Here is an 18,520-nt window from a genome sequence, read left to right as displayed (position 1 = left end):
CCCATCGAACTTGCCAACGGGTGCACGTCACCTTGTGTTGGGATGTTGCAGGTTCAAAACCGAATGGTATAGTTGTATGACAGGTTGGTGTCTGCCTAACCCCAGCTTGCCTTTAAAAAAAAAATCCCATCGAACTTCCCTATTTTGTTTCCTCCCAGAGTGAGTTTAGGCACTCTTTCTCTACCACACATCCCTGCTTCTAGAACCATCGATTACCAGCCAGCCATAAAAATTGGAAACCATACAAAAGCAAATATTTATAGATAGTGTTGATTACATAAAAAATTTTCGGTTTCCTGCACTGCTAATTGTAAAGGTGGCTGCCCATAAGATCTTCACTCATCTCCTAAGAGCCACCTGTGAATGTTACCTAGTTGACGAGACATTGCAAGTTCGAAACCTATGGGTGGCGTTGCCTGGCACAAGGGTGTACTTTTCGGTGGGTAGGAGGCACTTCAAGGGTTTTAGGCTAATGTGCAGTCAATAATGAAGGGTATTTTTTCCTTAGTCTATAAAAAAAAATTATAAATGTGATCATTATGTCCTACAAACTTGGACAGATAGTCAATATCTGAGGCTCAATGCCAGGAAATCTTAATTATGACATTTAACTATTAATCCTTACCTACTCAATTATGACAAATTTTCAAGATTTCCTAAAACCCCAGGTTTTTAAAAGGTAGAAACTCCAACTCCCAGGCCTGGCGAAATTGACGGCTTATAATGCATGAAAAATTTTCCCAGAAAGAAATTTTCCAGTTAGATGTCAAATCCTATCTTTTTACACAAACCATGGCAAACACGTCTACAAGTTTTGATTGAGAAAATAATAACTGCGACTATGGTTTTTTTTTACTGAGTACATTAAATGACTGAAGATAAGCTCAAGCGTCACTTTTGACAGTTAGTTCATCAAACTAAAACCTCTACTTTTTAACCACTTTACAGGAGGAGAGTTGAATACTTGCCACTGTTCGAAATTTACTTTTACCATTAGAGTAAATGAGAGCTTTTCAGACTATCCAATAAAAAAAAGGAGAGAGCTTATCAACATCATTAAAATAGAAGTTAATTAATAATTTAACACAGGTGAGGTGGATCGGTGGGAGCCGGGTATCAGACGGACACGCTATATAAAGGGGTCAGAGTGAGGAGCCCATTTCTGGCTTCTCCCTTGCCTTTGTTGGGTTGAGATACCGACCTGTTTCACACCCACTTCTCTCTCTTGCTTCCTTCTCTCTGCAGGGGTGTCCTGTGGTGAGCTCTCTCTCTCTCTCTCTCTCTCTCTCTCTCTCTCTGTGTGTGTGTGTGTGTATACTGGAACTCTACATCAACTGTGTTTTCTTTCTTTTTCACTATTATCATTATGGTTGATTTTGTGGAGGTATGCCAATCAGGATCTGAATCAGTTTTGTGAGTAATAATACTTGGATGACCGCGTGTATCATTCTCTTCTTGGGACGTAATGGTTATAGCTCAAGTAGTTTGTGGGTGTATCTGTTTCTGTTTTTTGTATCCCTTTTTCTGATCAAGTACCCATGCATCGATCAACTTAGGAGAGAAAACAAGAGAAATCTGTTTGTGGGTATCGAGGAAATCGATCTGATTTTACAGAAAAGCCTTGATGGTGCCTTTGATCTTTGGGGAATGGGTTAGAGTGGCGCTTCTTGAGCTGCATCTTCTTATGTAGTGTGCTTGATGGTTTCGTTACCTTCTTTTTCCAGTGAAAATGGTCTGTGTCATCTTACCCTGATTATTCTGTTTGTATACTTCCGATGTTTGTGTGTGTTGTTTTTTCCTGGTTACAAAATAACTTCATCATGTCTGTAGCTTCATATTTGTTTGTTGTATGGAAATATATATTATCTAATAGCGGTAGATTGCGACATCTGATTGAATATATTGCATTCTCGACTTCTGCTTTTGGTGTTGTGGCCTTTGTATCTGTGCCTTCATGGCATTTACCATTTCATCGGAAGTTGACTACTTCCTAACATTTGATTCAAGTCTTTCATTGTTGCCGTGATTTTTTTTTCACTGCTAATTTCGAATCCTAGTCGGGGTTCATCATTTCCCCCCTTTTTCTGGTTATCTTTTCTGCTTTAATTTATTTCTGAAGGTTGAGGAAAATTATGGTTAAGATGTTTTGTTGCAAAAGTATTGGAATCAAACAGATGCTGAACATCTCCCCTTACCCTATTGATGGTTTTGGATTGTTGTCATTTTGAAACCTTGACTTAGATATTATTGGGGTCCCTGTGTCTATTTAAATTCAACTGCAAAACCGTTGTTGCAATTTTGGTACACAAAATTCCAATTCTCTGAAGTCTAATCCGCAAAGCTAAGATAAAAACTAAAGCCTAAAATCTGAATAATTTCTTAGGATTGTGGCCAATATTTTCGGATGGAATCTCTCTGCTCATTTTTGATTGAAATTTTGTCCTTGGAAATTATGACAGCATTCCAAGATTGAAGATAAGGGCATAATTTTATCCTATGTATGAACGTGTCAGAAATGAACCACATGGTAGAGAATTAATTTCCATTTATTAAAGTTTTTGGCACCTTTATGGGTGATTGTGTTTGTGTAAGTTTAGCAATGATCTTTGGCATATGTTTGTTTGTGTGTAATTGTCTTTTTTTTTTGGTGTTGGGTTAGCTATCTGGCAGAAGTTGGATCCTTTCACTGTTGCAGAACTGAGAATAGAATTTGTTTGAACCTTATTTTTTCGAAAGGGATGGAGATATATCAACTGCTCATTGTGGCTGGAGACATGAACCCCACATTGCATTTCCACTATATACCCAGTAACCCCAACACTATGTGGCACGAACATGATCATTTGAATTATATAGAACCCAGACTAGGTTATGATCATAAGTTGAGGATCTGGGAACTGTGCATGCACCAAAAAGATTGCGATGGCTTGCATCTGGAGAACAGATGACCTTTACCTTACTTCTGAAACCCTGCAAGTTCTATCTGTATATGTTCAAATTGGTTTTCCAAGGAAAACAACCACAAGAATGCTTATGAAATAATTTCTACTGAATAAGCATCTTAATTCTCATAGGATTCATACGCATTATTCACTTTTGGTTCGGGCTGAGTTTGTGTTCTTTTCTTTGTGTTTTGCCATATGAGCGGTGAAATCTTGATTAAAAGGAAAACTGAGCATCTGGTTATCATATCCTGGTTAATTGAAAATAAAGGTTCAAAAATGAATATTTTGGCAAGAATCTTTTGCAGATTATTGCAAGCCTATCAATTAAATCGAGTAAAACTGTAAAAGATTCTTTTAGAAAGGTTTTCATATGCTGGATTTATGTCTCTGACAGGTATCAGATGCTTATGCTCAGTGCCCAGCCAAATTGGTGATCTGATTCTTCTGGTGCTGTTTTGAGTTGAAAGTTTTTTTTATGTAGAACCAAAGTATCACTGCCAACCTAACAGATTAAACGGTGCCCAATAAGTGTGAAACTATGTCACATGGGTGCGGCGATGCGGCACTTTCAAAAAACTTGGGTGCAGGGTGCGGCAAAAATATAAAAAAAATATATATATATATGTATGTAATTTTTAAGTTTTAACAAAAACACTAATGAAATAAAAAACAATTATCATAATATCATCAAATCAATTCATCATCATGCATGCAATAAATCAAAATAACAATCTACATTTCTATTCTACATCATAAAAACTAACACCACAATTAAATCAACTTAAATATATATTAGAAATAATCAAATAAGTAAAGCAGAAATAAAGTAAATTATACAGAATACTAACAAAAGCAAACAATGCGTAATTATGTACCAAAAGTATATCCTACACAATGTATATGACGATAAGGTAATTGTTCATAATAATTTTTTGTTTCATCATTAAATGCATCATAAAAAAGGAAGACTGAGCTCAGATAAATCCATGTTTGTAATGTTGAAATCATACTCTCCCTTTAAGTCACACTCTTCGGGGTTTACATTTCAAAATTTGGATGATCCTTGTCTGCGTTACAAACCCAATTTGAAAATGTTAAATACAAGTATATTTAAATAAAAAAACTAAGAAATAATCAAATAATTAAAAGAGTAATTAATATATGTATTCATCATTGGTTCGCGAGAGTAGTCAAAGATTAAAATGAACATATACTAAATTCTTTGCACGCTTGCTGGTGACTTTGTTTCTCTTCATGTTGTGAATTTGATAATATGTGCTCAAATTTCTTTCACAACAGTATGAATTAGCAGGTTAAGATAGCAATTTCAATGCAAGACGTTGGAGAAGAGGTGTTTCTGATCCAAATGTTGTCCACCATGTGATAGGATCTATATTTTCCTCCTCTCTCGCTAGTAATGCCTGGCCATATAATCTCGAAGATGCAAAATTTTCAGACCCTTGTGTAACTTGATTTAAAATATGTGATTCTGGATAAATTCTTGTCATGCACATATTTCTATGCCTTGATAGCTCTGGGTCTAAATTTAGAGGGGCACAATCAATACTACCTTCTTGCCACTTTTTTGCATAATATTTTAGATTAAGCAAATGTGTCATGCAATGCAAAAGAGTGTTGCTCTTATTTCATCTTCTGATTAAAATTGAATGAATATGGTTAAAAAATTCTGAATCATCCAATGCACGATTTTTTTCATGCTTGAAGATTACAACTTGCATTTTTTCAATCATATTATTTCTCATTTTATGAACTTTGTGAAACATAGGCTCATCCTTATCAACCTCTCTTAACATTTTTCAAATATGTTGCGTGAATTGAAGGAAATATAAAACTCTGTCCCAAAACTCATCATCAATAATGAATTTCTTAATTTCTTGATCATTGATATCATATCAACACGATAGAATGTCCATCAGTCATCATGCTAACCAAAACATTCTTCACTTCCTTAATCCTCTTCACCATCACAATGATGGACACAAAACGTGTTTCAACGATCTTAAACAATTTTAGGTCAGAATGCCTATTAAATATAACATTAGCATGATGGTAGTTGACAACAAAATTCCTAATGTTTTTGATATTTTTTTCTAATTTCTCAATCCATGAATATAGAGCATATGTTGGTGAATTTTCTTCTTCTTTGGGGTTGCAGATGTTCTTGAGGGTCAGATTCAAGCTGTGTGCTATACAAGGAGTCTAAAAAATATGAGGATACTCACTCTCTAAACTAAATGTTGTACTTTTACAAACTGGAGCGTTGTCTATGATGATTTGTACTACTTTCTCATGACCCACTTCTTTTATTACTTGTATAAACAACCTCTTCAAATACTCAACATTTTTATATTTCTCGGATGCATCAAATGCTTTCAAGAATATTGAGTCCCTAAGCGAAGAAGCAATGAAATTAATTAGTGGATGCCTTTGAATATCTGTTCACCCATCAGAAACAATGGAAATTCTATTTTGTTTTCATGAATATTTTTTAATTTCTACCAATCTCTCAACATTTGTCTTCTCTTATACAAGAAGTGTGATTTGTAGTTTTTCTTAGCTTGGAGGTATATAACCACTTAAATTACAATTTGCCAAAGAAGTAACTAAATCCTTTCAATAAGGATTTCTAGCTGCATTAAATGATAGTGAATTAGGATAAAAATACCTTCTTACTTTTTATCCATCTCCTCCCTTCCATATGTATTGAATGATGCTTGTATCGTTTCTCTTTCTTTACCTCTTACCTCCATTTTTTTTAGTATCTTCTTGGTGGCTTAAAAATAGTATACTAATTGCACAAGAATCACTTATTGTCTTCTCATATTCATCTTGTATTTTCTTATATTATCTTCGCATTACCTCATCAACTCTTCTGCATCCTGAAATGTCATGTCCTGGTATATTCAACAAATGAGGCTTAACTCATGTGTAAGACCCAACAAAATCTTTTTCATAGAGCTTGCATCGAAATCTCTTGTTTCCACCACTTCCTCCAGTTTTTGCAAGCTTATCTACATGTACCATAGTGGCTTCCCATCGTCACTCTCACTAAGTCACGTGCGGGGACAAGGATGACGCAAGTCCTTTTCCTTTATCCGTCATTTTTGTCTTGAAAACAAAAAAAAAGTTATATTAAAATCAATTATGCACGTCCAAGGTCAATAATATATACAATAAGTTCTAAAAAATATAATAGTAAATAAATACCGAAAGGTATGAGAAAAATATATAACAATAACATTAATGCAAAGTGGACACTCCTAAGCATGGGATTATAAAAAATATATATAAGTGCAGAGTCTGCACTTACTTGAACTGCAAATATATTCTTCATAGTCTATTTAGTGGAAAACATGCATTAAATTAGGTATCTTTAGTTTTATGTTTAAATGGGTTTCTAAAGAGATCCAATTAAAAGCAAAACTTTGTGATAAAAAATCAAATGTTTTGGTTGAATTAATTCGATATCAAAGCATATTTTCTAATAACAAGCCATGATAAACACATCTACAATCCATTATACATGCATGCTTGGATTTAGGAAAAACACCAACAACTATGGTTTCTTTTTTAATTGGTGTGTGTGCGTGTCACAAATATCACCCACATTTTGAAAATATTGTGATAAATTAGTGATATTTTTAAATGACAATATTATAACAAAAAATACTATTTATTATTTTTAAAATATTATATATTTCTTGTTAAATTAATTCAGTCCAAAGCATGTTGCTTAGTGAGTAAGCAATTATAAACATATGTACAAGTTTGGATTAAGCATTAAATACATGTAAATAAGAGTTTTAAAGGAATCCAAATATATATATATATGAGAATTGAACATATTAGGCCTCATTTCTTGTTTTGCCCCATTCTGCCCCATAGTTTTGAAGTGTCTTATGATAGATCTGAACTATTAGATGTGTTAAGCATGCTCGATTTAGTGTGAATCGACTCTTGGATCATGATTTTTTGATGAAAAAATATGTTTTCATGAGCAGAAAGAAATTTGATACCTTACCTTCATACTTCATAGGCTCGTAGCCATTGATTTTGATTCTTGAATCACGGAAAAACCTGTATAAAGGTCAGATTCCGGTGATCCAAAAGCCGGTTCTGGAGAGAGAGAGAGAGAGAGAGAGAGAGAGAGAGAGAGAGAGAGAGAGAGAGAGAGAGAGAGAGAGAGAGAGTAGGTACCGAAAGATCGAGGTCGTCGCCGGCATCAGGGTCGGGAGACGGGTCGCAACGTTGGGGTAGGGAGGATTAGGGCAAATTTTTTTTGCCCTAATCCTCCTCTCGTCAGCCCATTTCATCGGGCAAATTTTTTTTTTTTAAAGTCCAACAGTTGGACATATATGACCGCAACCAGGGTCGGGTTGACCGCACTGGTTGCCGCACGCGCACCCGTGTCGCGTTGCATCGCGTCGATGCGGGTGCGGCACTTGGTTGGCCGAATCCCTGTGACAGGTGTGAAATTTTATGCGCAGATAAACTAGCCTATGTGCGAATCTCAATCACTGTCAAGCGAGTTTGAATGCACAGTCCAATAGCAGTGAGCTAGGTTTTCAATACTAGCCTACATCAAAATGCTAAAAAAAGGCCAAATCACCTATTTTTATTTTTTTCATAATTCTTTCAGCAAGTTGCTTTGATTTAATTCACTTTAAAAAGAAAGATACAGATAGACACACATACAACACAGAATAAAGGAGGAGCAAAGACTGATGTGAAGTGATGTAGAAGCTAGTTTTATATGTTAGGTTACTGCTTGTGTTGTGACTTGTCAGCTTAAATGGCCTTGCTTAAGCATTCATAAAAAATGGTAGGGACGGGCATTTGTGGGTGATACGGAAATGGACTTGCACGACCCATCACTAGTTTTGTTTCTCTACTTCCAAGTCTACAGAGAATCTTGACCTGGATAGGGACATGTTTTGTTAAATCAACAAGATTCTAAGATGGTCTGCATTGTATATTGGATTTAACTGGCTTCATCTTTTTCAAACAGTCTTTGCTGACTTCACCCTTATTTGTTTCTTATTGGTCTAGATCACATTAACAATGGTGAAGGCTGTTGTTATTTTGGGTAGCAAGGACGGTGTCAGTGGCACCATATATTTCACTCAGGAGGGAGATGGTATTGGATGTTGAAACTTATTAAAGATCCACTTGAGGTTTCGTTGAGCATTGATACTGATTTTACATGGATGATTATCTTTTGTACACAGACCCCACAACAGTAACTGGCACTGTTTCTGGTCTTAAGCCTGGACTCCACGGATTCCATGTCCATGCCCTTGGTGACACAACAAATGGCTGCATATCAACTGGTACAGTGTACTTCCTGACAGTTTTGTATTAGAAGATGGAGCAAGTTGATGTTTTCTGTTGGGAGCTAATTTTCTCTTTTCTTCTTTTAATTGCTGTTAAATGTTTGACTCGATAAACAGGACCACACTTTAATCCTGATAACAAAGAGCATGGTGCCCCTGAGGATGGAATTCGCCATGCTGGTGACCTTGGAAACATCACTGTGGGCGAAGATGGTAACTGTAGCTTGTGTTGCAGTGTGAATTTCATGGTCATATTTTCTCAAGTTTGTGCTTTCTCGTCTGTACCATGTTTAATTTTTTCTTCTCACTGTTTTAGGGCCTCTTAGCTTGAGTCGACTTGGGCGCCTTGTTATTTGGTTGCTTGAGTTTGACTCTCAAGTTGGTAGGATTTTGTTGTCTCCACCAACATAGTTGGCATATATTGTACTCATGCTATTTGGTTCCAAGCTGCAAACATGTTTGTCCCTGACCAGATTCAACTGTCTGATTTCTGAATTAGGCAACAGATTTTGCACAAAACCATCTTCTCATTTGTCCTGTTGTTTGGTTTCCTAGGGTCAGTCTGTTTCATGTGGTTTTTATAGGAAATTGCTGAGATAGCGCCCCTTTCCCTCCCCCTTTCCTGCCATGGATGAAATTAAACATCCAAACATCATGCTGCGAAAGTGCCTGCTGGCATAAGCGAGCCCCACATTTTCTCCTCACCTTTCTACGTGCGTAAATCCTTTCATACCTCCCTCCATATAATATAACTTTCATGTGAATGTTGAGCTGGCAGTAGTCTTTAGAATTCAGTGCCCCTTTCCCATGAAGAACTCTTCCCTTGTCAGTGAAACAAAGAGGCCCCTAGTCTACCATTGCTTTTGGCCTTGACCAGATTCAGCTGTCTGACTTCTGAGTTCTGAATTAGAGAACAAATCTCACACAATTCTCTTTTCTCAAGGTTTGATTTCTCTTTTCCTATTGCTGTTTTAGTTTCGAAAAGTGTGACATAGTTAGAATGCCTGGTGCTTCAAAAATGCTGGCAGGTTGTCTACATGATTTGTTGACGTGCTAGACAATAGCGTCTAATGGTGTTGAATCTCATAGTTTTCCTTTGCTGTTCACTAATACCTTTTTTTAATGTAATTTTAGGTACTGCTACTGTTACTATTACTGACTGTCAGGTGATTTTACTTATCTGCTGTTCATGATCATGATATTTAGATCTCATGTTCAAGTTTTCCTCTTATTGCTAATAATGATTTATTCTCAATATTCTGTACATATACATGTTTCAGATTCCTCTATCTGGACCAAATTCCATCATTGGGAGAGCCCTTGTAGTGCATGCTGATCCTGATGATCTTGGAAAGGGTAATTTCATGCTCTCCTTTGCATTCAGCTTGCTTTGTAAATTTAAGAAGTGCAGATTCCAATTAATGTGACTTAGTGTAAAGCACAGCTTCTGCTTCATCTACTGCTATGTACACGGAACAGTTTCTTTTTTATATAAACTCCAATCTCAAATAATGATTGGTTAAAAGGATTTCTTCATGAAAAGTATGGGTTCTTCATCCGTGCATCTCTGCCAGATATTTTATCAACTTAGATCACCACTTCTTCTTTGCAATTCCTATTAGTTATTGACTAAAATGTTTCTTTATCTTGCTTAATTGTGGTTCTCAATGCCAATGTTAAATAACTCTAGACCAGGGACGGAGCCAAAAATCTAAATTCGGGTGGGCACAATTGCCCAGTAAAAAAAACTAAAACAGTACGTTCTTAATAACTTGATTCATAGATATGTTAATTGAAAAAGAAATATAAAACCTCTAAAATTCTAACCAAAATCAAACATGCATTCATGGAATCATGTTTAATATTGATTGAAAAAGACAAAAATGCCCGCATTTAAGAAACCAAATAAAATACTTAAATTCTAACAAAAATCAAAGATTTAGGAGATTGATAAGTAATAACCAAAATCAAACTTTCATTAATGGAATCTTGCTTAATGATATAAAAAAACTAACACAAAAAACCCAAAATGTATAATTAAGCATTTGCGTCATTTGGAAAAATGCAAACCGTTTCCCTAATTTCTAAAAAATCATGGATTTATGTTCATTGAAAAAAACACTAATATTCTAACTAAAATCAAGCATTCATTGTATGCCTAATGCTAATTAAAAAATATACAAAAAACATAAAACTCTAATTAAACATTTATTCTATTTAAAAATAAACTAAATAAAAAAAATAAAAACCTTATCATACATTATGCTAAAGAAAGCAAATAAACCCTTAAAATCAAAGCATTCATGCTATTATTCGATAAAACCTAGTTAAAAGAACACAAAAAAAATTGAACCCTTAATTAAACATTTATGTTATTTGGAAAAGCCAAAATCAATACCTTAATTTCTAAAAAAACCATAAATTTATGCAAACTGAAAAAAAAAACATTTGTTTAACCAAAATCAAAGGAATAGAGAGATAGAGGCTCAGGTGTTGGGCACGAGTGGTGCCCACCCTGACCCAGGCCACTGCCCACCTGCAGTCCCGGTCAGGGTGGGCACTGCTCACCTACGGTCCAGGTCAAGGTCAAGGTGGGCACTGGCCACCTACGGTCCAGGTCAGGGTGGGCATGACCCATTACCCCTTGGGGTTTTTTTCTGGGTTTGGGTGGGCACGTGCCCACCCTACACAGAACGTGGCTCCCCTCCTGCTCTAGACCTAGAGTTTTATTTTAAATAATTTGTTGTCTCTTATCTCTCCATTGTGCTTTTAGGTGGACATGAACTCAGCAAAACTACTGGAAATGCCGGTGGCAGGGTTGCTTGCGGTAGGCACTCTTGTCCTAGTTCACTCTGCATGTCAGAATTTCTGAATTTTTGATCAAAAATTTTTAGTGGTGTCTGACTATTTCCTTATTTCATGTTGTCAAATCCTTTTGCAGGTGTTATTGGACTTCAAGCATAAAAGTGGGGCGTTGCCATCTTGGATTGTGGTGCAGTGGAGGACCATTCAGTAGGGTTGATGTTAAGAATAATGTGAGAATGTGAACAGATGCTGCTTTTAATCACTCTTTTCATGTTCAGTCTCTTTCTGGTGTTTGCTATGTTGAAGTTTTTTGCTTGTTGTGATCAATTTAGGCAGAATCTGAAGATGACTTTTTCAGAAACAGAAAAACTTTTTGCAAGGGTGCTGCAGTTTCTGAAAATTGCATTGCTTGTTGGTTGTTTACTGTGGATGGTCTGCGTTGCACTGCATATAAACTGGTACTTGACCTATCCCACCATCCCTTGCAATGGCCAAGATTGCCAAAACCGTTTCGGATGACTTCAAGAGCTAAGAACTCGTTGTGGGTGTTGAGTCATTACCAAGAATCATGTTGCAATCTATGAAGGAAAATCTTGTAATATTTTGAAAAATCTGTTTTTTATGTGGGTAACTTTCCCGAAGTATTAGTATATGAAAATATATAATAAAAAAAAGGATAAAATATCGTGAAATGTTTTTTTAGTGAGGTTTCATTTGTTTCTTTTTTTGTGTAAAAGAAAGGATTTTCATGGGAATGGACGTGGATTTCTAAAAAAGCTGCCAGCTCAGCCTTCTTATGTGAAAGCTTTCATAAGGGTAGGAAAGGATTTAGGGCATGTTTAGTATCTGATAACTGGTCAAACTACCTTGGTGGTCCCGTTTGGAATCTGGTAGCTGGGGATGTGAAGTGAGGCCCTTTCTCCTTTGTATTTACATTAAATCCTGGATTTGGGAGCTGCCACTTCTTCAGATGCATAAACACATGATTCCATTCCTATCTACTAGATTCCAAACAGGGCTTTACAGTTGTAGGTGGTGAGAAAAACTGGGTTCTACTGGCATTTTCTCATTATTTCATTCATGGTATGGTTGGGGAATGATTACATTAAGATTGAAATGAAAAACAGCTTTCAAGACTAGCCGCGATTGGCTTTTCCTGTAGTACTTACAATCAAGTTTTAGTGTTTGGATTTGTTAAAAATATTTTATAAATAAAAATAAAATAAAATAAAAAACCTTTTTTTTATAACTATTTATTTTTTTTCATTCCACCCCATGGCCACCGCCACCATTTATTCACTGTCACCGTCACAACCACAACCACGTTACTAACATCATTTCTATGCCATTAAAACTGCCACCATCACCACGTAGCGGCTACCCTCTTATTAAAGAGGCCCCTAGCGTACGGTTCCTTCCCCCTCCCCTTCTCCCCCATCACCTTTGGTCACTGCTACCACTATCATTACTGTTACCACCACTACCTACCATTGCCATCATCACTACTATCCACTATTTTTTTTCTTTTCTTCTTCATTATAATTTAAACAGTTCGTGATCCAAACATTCAGGATAAGATTGTTTTTTATAAAATATGCTTAAATTTATCTATGTAAACAATAAATAAAAATAGATCCAAACAAGACTTACATTAATCAGATATTGGTGATCTTGTTGACATGGTTGGATGCGGAATACCGTAAGATCAAACATAAAAAATAAAGAACATGTAAAGAATATGTTGACAGTTTGAAGCACTTGTGAGAACTTAAATATTTGAAACGTAAGCCACAAATTGTAACTTTTCTTGAAAAAAATAAAATTTAGTAGTTTTTTCCTTTCTTGAAAAGGGAGACCGCCTACCCTTCTTACTGTTTTTTCAAACACGTCTTCCACACATATTTGACCCTCACAATTGTGAGAGAATGATTCTCATTTGCTCCATTTCTCGCATTCAAAATGTAGGAGAGAATGATTCTCATCTGCCCCCTTTCTCACATGTAAATTGTGGGAGGAATCCCTCCTGATAAGAGAACACACTAGGGGCCATTTTACACATTTCTCATGTGAATGGAAATCAAATTGGCTAGTCTTGTCTACCCTGTGATTTAGAATCACGAGATACAAACAAAGGCGACCTTATAATATTGCAGCATTATAACGAGTAAAAATTATGAAAATTTTAGTCCATTGGATACAATTTTAAAATATTTAAAAAAATATATTTTTATTTCAAATCAGTCTTGCAGGAGTACGTGGGGATTGGCTTTTTTATCTATTTGATTCGGTTTAAACAAACAACCTACCCTAGATTTAAGGAAAATCAGTTATGGGTAAAATACAGTAGAAACTGCCTTCTTTTTTGCCGATCATGGATTTCAGATTTTACCCTGATTTGAGAAAAAAAGGGAAGAAAAACATGGGAGAAATAAACCCTCTAGAATCTGCTATTATTAGAAATTTACTGTCGCATATTTCAAAATATAATTTTATGTGAAAGGAAAATAAGTATTCTATGTCACATGGGTGTTTTTTTTGGAAGTTTTATTCTTTTCACTTCATATGGTTTAACAAAGATTACTAATTAAAACATGCACACACACACAAACAAGGGTCCAATCTATTGCTTTTGCTATTTTAAGATCCGATGGGACGTCTGATTTTCGACCTATTCAAATTTGAAAACACTGATTCAAATGTACATTTAGTTTTTAGAACAATTTGTAAAAGGGCGCCAAACTATAAATCTGTTTACAAAAAGGCACCTAACATTTGGAATATTACAACTAACCGCCTGGAATTTGAAAGTAATGTTCAAACATACGCTTGAGGCAACCGCCGTTGGTTTGACCCTGATTTAAGGTGAGTTTGGTCACTTTAAAAGACAGAATTACCCTTCAAGTTATTCTTACATTCCCCCAAACGCAATGGCGATCTTCCAGTCTTCTCACGGCCAAACATGCCAACCACCAGACTTGTGGCCTCTCTCTCTCTCTCTCTCAATGGCAGAGATGCAGTGTAAAACGGGTAAAAAATTTAAAGATTATAAATAAATAAAGAAAACATTCTTATTCAAGTTATAGATGTGTTTCTAACATTTAAATTTTATTTTTTAGTATTTGACAAGTTCATTTACTTATTTCTGGCATAATTGATATTTTTTCAGAACTTTTTGGATAATTTTACTATTTAAAATATTTCATTTATAATTAAACCTATATGTTTTAGTGAGATATGACTTATCAAGGTATTTTCCAAGTATTTTAAGTTTAACTAGATGATTTTAGTCATTAACACATTAATTTTTAACCTAGGGACATTTTGGTTATTCTAATTAAATAGCTATTTTTTCAGAATGCTTAACAAAATATTGTTAAATAATTTTTTTTGAAGAATTTTACAAGTTTTAATCACATTTTTAAAGTTTTAAAAATAAAATTGCATTTTTAATTTGAAACTTGTTTTCCAAGTGGGTTCTGACCCAATGAGTTGACCCAAATTAGGGTTTTCATGGGTTTTTAAATAATTAAATGAATTTATAAGTATTTCTAGATTGCAATTTAAATGATAGATTTTTAAATATAAATTTTTATAATTATTTTAGTTGATATAGATTTTTGTTGAAATCGATTTAGGGTTTGGGATCAAACAGGACCCGGATTGGACCTAACTCCCTTGGGCGCAAGACCCACGGGAGAGTCGATTAAGGTGGGGCCCACTATGGCACTCGACCTCCGTCAATCTTCTTTCCTTCCTCATTTTACTCAGCCGAATGTGGCTTTCCTTTCACATTTCCCCAAAACGTGAACTCTTCTCCTGCCTCTTCACTCCTCCTTGGAAATCGCACCAACTACCGCAGATTCATTCCCAGCCTCCATTTTTTCCATCGGTGAGTCTTCCTCTTCCTCATCTAAAGTTTCTTCTCCTTCCTCATTGAATTCTTGAGAGATTGACCTCTCTCTTCTCTTTTTATTTCTTTGGGTGTTTGTGCAAACCCTAGCCGATCCTTGCGTTGGATTTTGTGCTACATTTTTTTTTAGAATTTGCGTCACCTCCAGCCACCATTGACACCTAGGTGAGCAGCTCTCTCTCATCTCCTTCTTTACTGATTTTTCCCTCTATTTTGAGCATCTTCCTCGTAGCTGATTTTCTTATTCGGGTTTTGTTTGAGATTTGTGTCATTTCAGACTTGGGAATCATGTCCCAACAGATCTGAGTCATCCCACATACATGTAGAGGCATGTGTTCCTCACCTCTTTCATCGATTTTTTATTTTTTAAAGTTTTATTCTTGCCAAGTTTTCTTAAATTGAGATTTCCTCGTTTTGCATGCCATTTCCAACCTTGGGTAACATGCAGCTACTGTTGGAGATGCCTGAGACTGCGTGCAGACTGTAGAAGACTCCCATCTACAACCATCCTTCGAGCCTTGACGATTTTAGTGTTGTTCAGGGCCGATTTCGAGGAAATTGCCCAACCCGATTTTAGTTCGGCGTTGTTTTTGTGGCAGATTTGCTTCCCAACACCCCACTGAAATTCGTGTTGCACTATAAGTGAGCCAAGCTGAACCCATTGTTGTCTTTTCTTACTTGGTGTTGCAAGTGACACCAAGTATTTGATGAATTGCCAAAGATGTAATTCAGTGTAGAGTTCGTGAAACCCCTCGAATTTTTGGGTTTCACCCTACTTATATTTTAGATCTAAGAGAGCAGGAACTCTTAACTAAATTTTTAAGTTGTTTTGTCACAATCTAGCATATTCTTTTAGGGTTATGTTAGCATGTAATATAGTAGCATGTTAGCATAGTTTGGTTTTCACATGCCAAACACTTGAATTATATTGATTCTTTATTAATTAGAAATATGAGAATGTAATTAGAATTTATTATTTAAGGTAATTAAATTTGTTTTGCATATTAGTAATTCTGAAATTTCAGTTTTACTTGGAGAATTGTGTTCCACATAAAGTCTTGGGCAAAATGCCTAAAAGAGAAATTTTCAAGTTTAGACACGGTTTTAAACGAGATTCAAAACAAGTTTTTAAAAGGAGATTCAAAGCAAGTTTTTAAAAGTAGATCATGTGTATTTACAAATCAGTTTTGAAGTGATTTTAGACACTTTCATGTCATGTTTTCGATTATGTCAAATGCGTCATAAAAATGCATATAAGCCAGCGCAAATGCGCGTAGTTAACTATGTTAACACACACATTACAAATGCAGTTTTCGCAAGTGCTTATACATTATTTATGTTCATAATTGAAAGTGCTTAGGAGCACTTGTTAATTCAATTTAGAATTTGTAAAATCACTTAAATATTGTACCATGCAAATATATAATTGTCATGCAGGTATTGCAATTAATACTAAGTATCGCAAGCGGCTAAAAAGACAAAACACAATAAGAAATGCAATACTTTATGCAAATCGGGTAAATACCTGTGGTAAATGAAATAGATGCAAAAGCATTGCACAAATAATAATTGCAGTGCGCTTTTGCAGGTACATGTGCGCATATGTATGGTTGAAATGAATGTTGCGTGATTGATATGAACACATGTCTAAATTGAATGTTTGTGTAAACGTTTGCATGTGAAACATGTCATATATTCAATGAATGTATTATTGCATATAAATTTAAATTGAATGATTCATGCATAGGAGCATGAATGAATTATAACATGTACCATACATCAAAGCATATTTGAATGAGTCACGTATCATGCATGAGGGTATGAATTAAATGTGACATGAATCATGCATAAGGTCATGAGAGAGTTATCCTATGAGAAAATGACATTGTAATATGACCTATGACTTTAATGAAAAGATAACCCAGAGACCACATGTCCAAATGAAGCGCCGGTGAAGTCGGTCTCTCAGAGATGACTGAGTCCGTCTCAATCTCAACGAGATGACTGAGTTTATCTTGTTCTCATATCTTTCTTGGAGAGAAAAAGACAATACAAACCCTGTGGAGTATTTGAGATGTTGGAGGACTACGTGTGTCTCGTCTTCGCCCCACAAAGGTTAAGGGAACAGACCTACTTAGAGATTTATAGGGTGGGGCAAAAAACTTTGCAAATTAAGGGAAGACATTCTCTTTTATTTTTAGCTCGAGCGGTGTACGCGGGCATATGCTGGTACAAAGATTCTATATCCGTCTCTCAATCATTGTATTGCTGGATTGACCGTCTTAGATAGACTAAGTTAAGCTATAGAAAATAAAATAAAATACATAGAATAATAAATATTCATATGATTGTTTTTGGCTGGCTATGCCCTCTATTATGCCAGAAGAGCTTAAAGTAATCAAAAGAAACAATGCATTAGATTCATTGAATCACTTTTATCATGTGCATAATCATATAAAGGTAGACACATAGAAATTTTTAATATTTACGTGTCATTGCATATGAGTTTACATGTAAATAAAAAAACATGTATAAGGTCGGGTGATTGACTTGTTGATTCAATCACGACTTGATAAATATGTGTGAGATGCATGGCCTATTCTCTGTATGAATAAAATGCAAAAATGCATTAATGGTTATAAAAAAGACCTAATGATTACATAAATGTAAGAATGCATATCATAATCATGAGATGAACATGTGTATGTTCATTTAAAAAAAGAATATGAACGCTTTCATTTTTTATAGACTGGTACGTCTTATTTTACTTAAAAAATATGCACGTATAAAATACACTATAATGGTCGAATGCAATTTTGGCTATGTTTGAGAGTGACTCTTATGTCTTGACTTGTTTGAAGGACATGTGCATGTGTTTCATGCTGAACACAATCAATGAGATTTGACCTATTACTTTATGAACTTATATTCGAATTGCTTGATCATTATTTATTTATGCAAATGTATGCCATGAACGTGAATGAATGAATGTCATGAATGTTGATGAATGAATAAATGTCATGAATATAAATGAATGTTGATGTGAATTCCTTTGAACCACATTTTATAAATGATGAGAATCACTCTTTTGTTGTATACAAACTTGATTTGTATTTTTCAAGTTTGATTTTGAGTTTTATACAGACATATTATTAATGCCCTACCATATTAAAAGGAAGGATGAGTTGATGCACACTTAGAGGAACTTTTTTTACCTATTATGATCCTTGGGAGATTCAAACTTTTGTTTACATTTAAAGGATTATAAAACATTAAATTTTACCATTCTGGAATCTGGATCATTACTCTTTTAAAAACTTATAAATATTTTAGAATGAGATTTCTTTGTGGATGTTCTTTTTTTAATGTAATAATTACAAATGTGATTGCAAAATTTCAAACTTTTATGTAACTCTATAACTATCATAACCTTTAAATAAATTTTGTATTTTGCATTTTTAGATGTGATTTTTTTTTAAAATAATAATCTTAATCGAATTGTGATT

General features: G+C 35.0%; 1 protein-coding gene and 1 long non-coding RNA gene across 2 annotated transcripts; both read left to right on the top strand.

Annotated features, from left to right (window-relative positions):
* The first annotated feature begins 1,121 nt into the window (after positions 1-1,121).
* On the top strand, positions 1,122-11,527 carry LOC149820727 (superoxide dismutase [Cu-Zn]-like). The gene is made up of 8 exons (XM_089982771.1): positions 1,122-1,257; positions 8,016-8,103; positions 8,195-8,296; positions 8,417-8,512; positions 9,434-9,465; positions 9,580-9,655; positions 11,073-11,126; positions 11,241-11,527. The coding sequence occupies exons 2-8, from the start codon at positions 8,028-8,030 to the stop codon at positions 11,261-11,263; spliced, it is 459 nt and encodes a 152-aa protein (XP_089838897.1). The 5' UTR covers positions 1,122-1,257; positions 8,016-8,027; the 3' UTR covers positions 11,264-11,527.
* A 3,361-nt stretch (positions 11,528-14,888) lies between these two features.
* On the top strand, positions 14,889-15,890 carry LOC149820726 (uncharacterized). Its single transcript, XR_016426657.1, has 4 exons — positions 14,889-14,993; positions 15,105-15,179; positions 15,292-15,342; positions 15,463-15,890. It is a non-coding gene; the product is annotated as an uncharacterized LOC149820726 (long non-coding RNA).
* Positions 15,891-18,520: the final 2,630 nt, after the last annotated feature.

The sequence above is a fragment of the Nuphar pumila genome, chromosome 12 (genome assembly GCF_984573655.1).
Source record: "Nuphar pumila chromosome 12, dmNupPumi1.hap1.1, whole genome shotgun sequence".
Taxonomy (NCBI): domain Eukaryota; kingdom Viridiplantae; phylum Streptophyta; class Magnoliopsida; order Nymphaeales; family Nymphaeaceae; genus Nuphar; species Nuphar pumila.
Note: the sequence above shows the minus strand (reverse complement) of the source record. Positions and strands in the feature narration are given on the sequence as shown.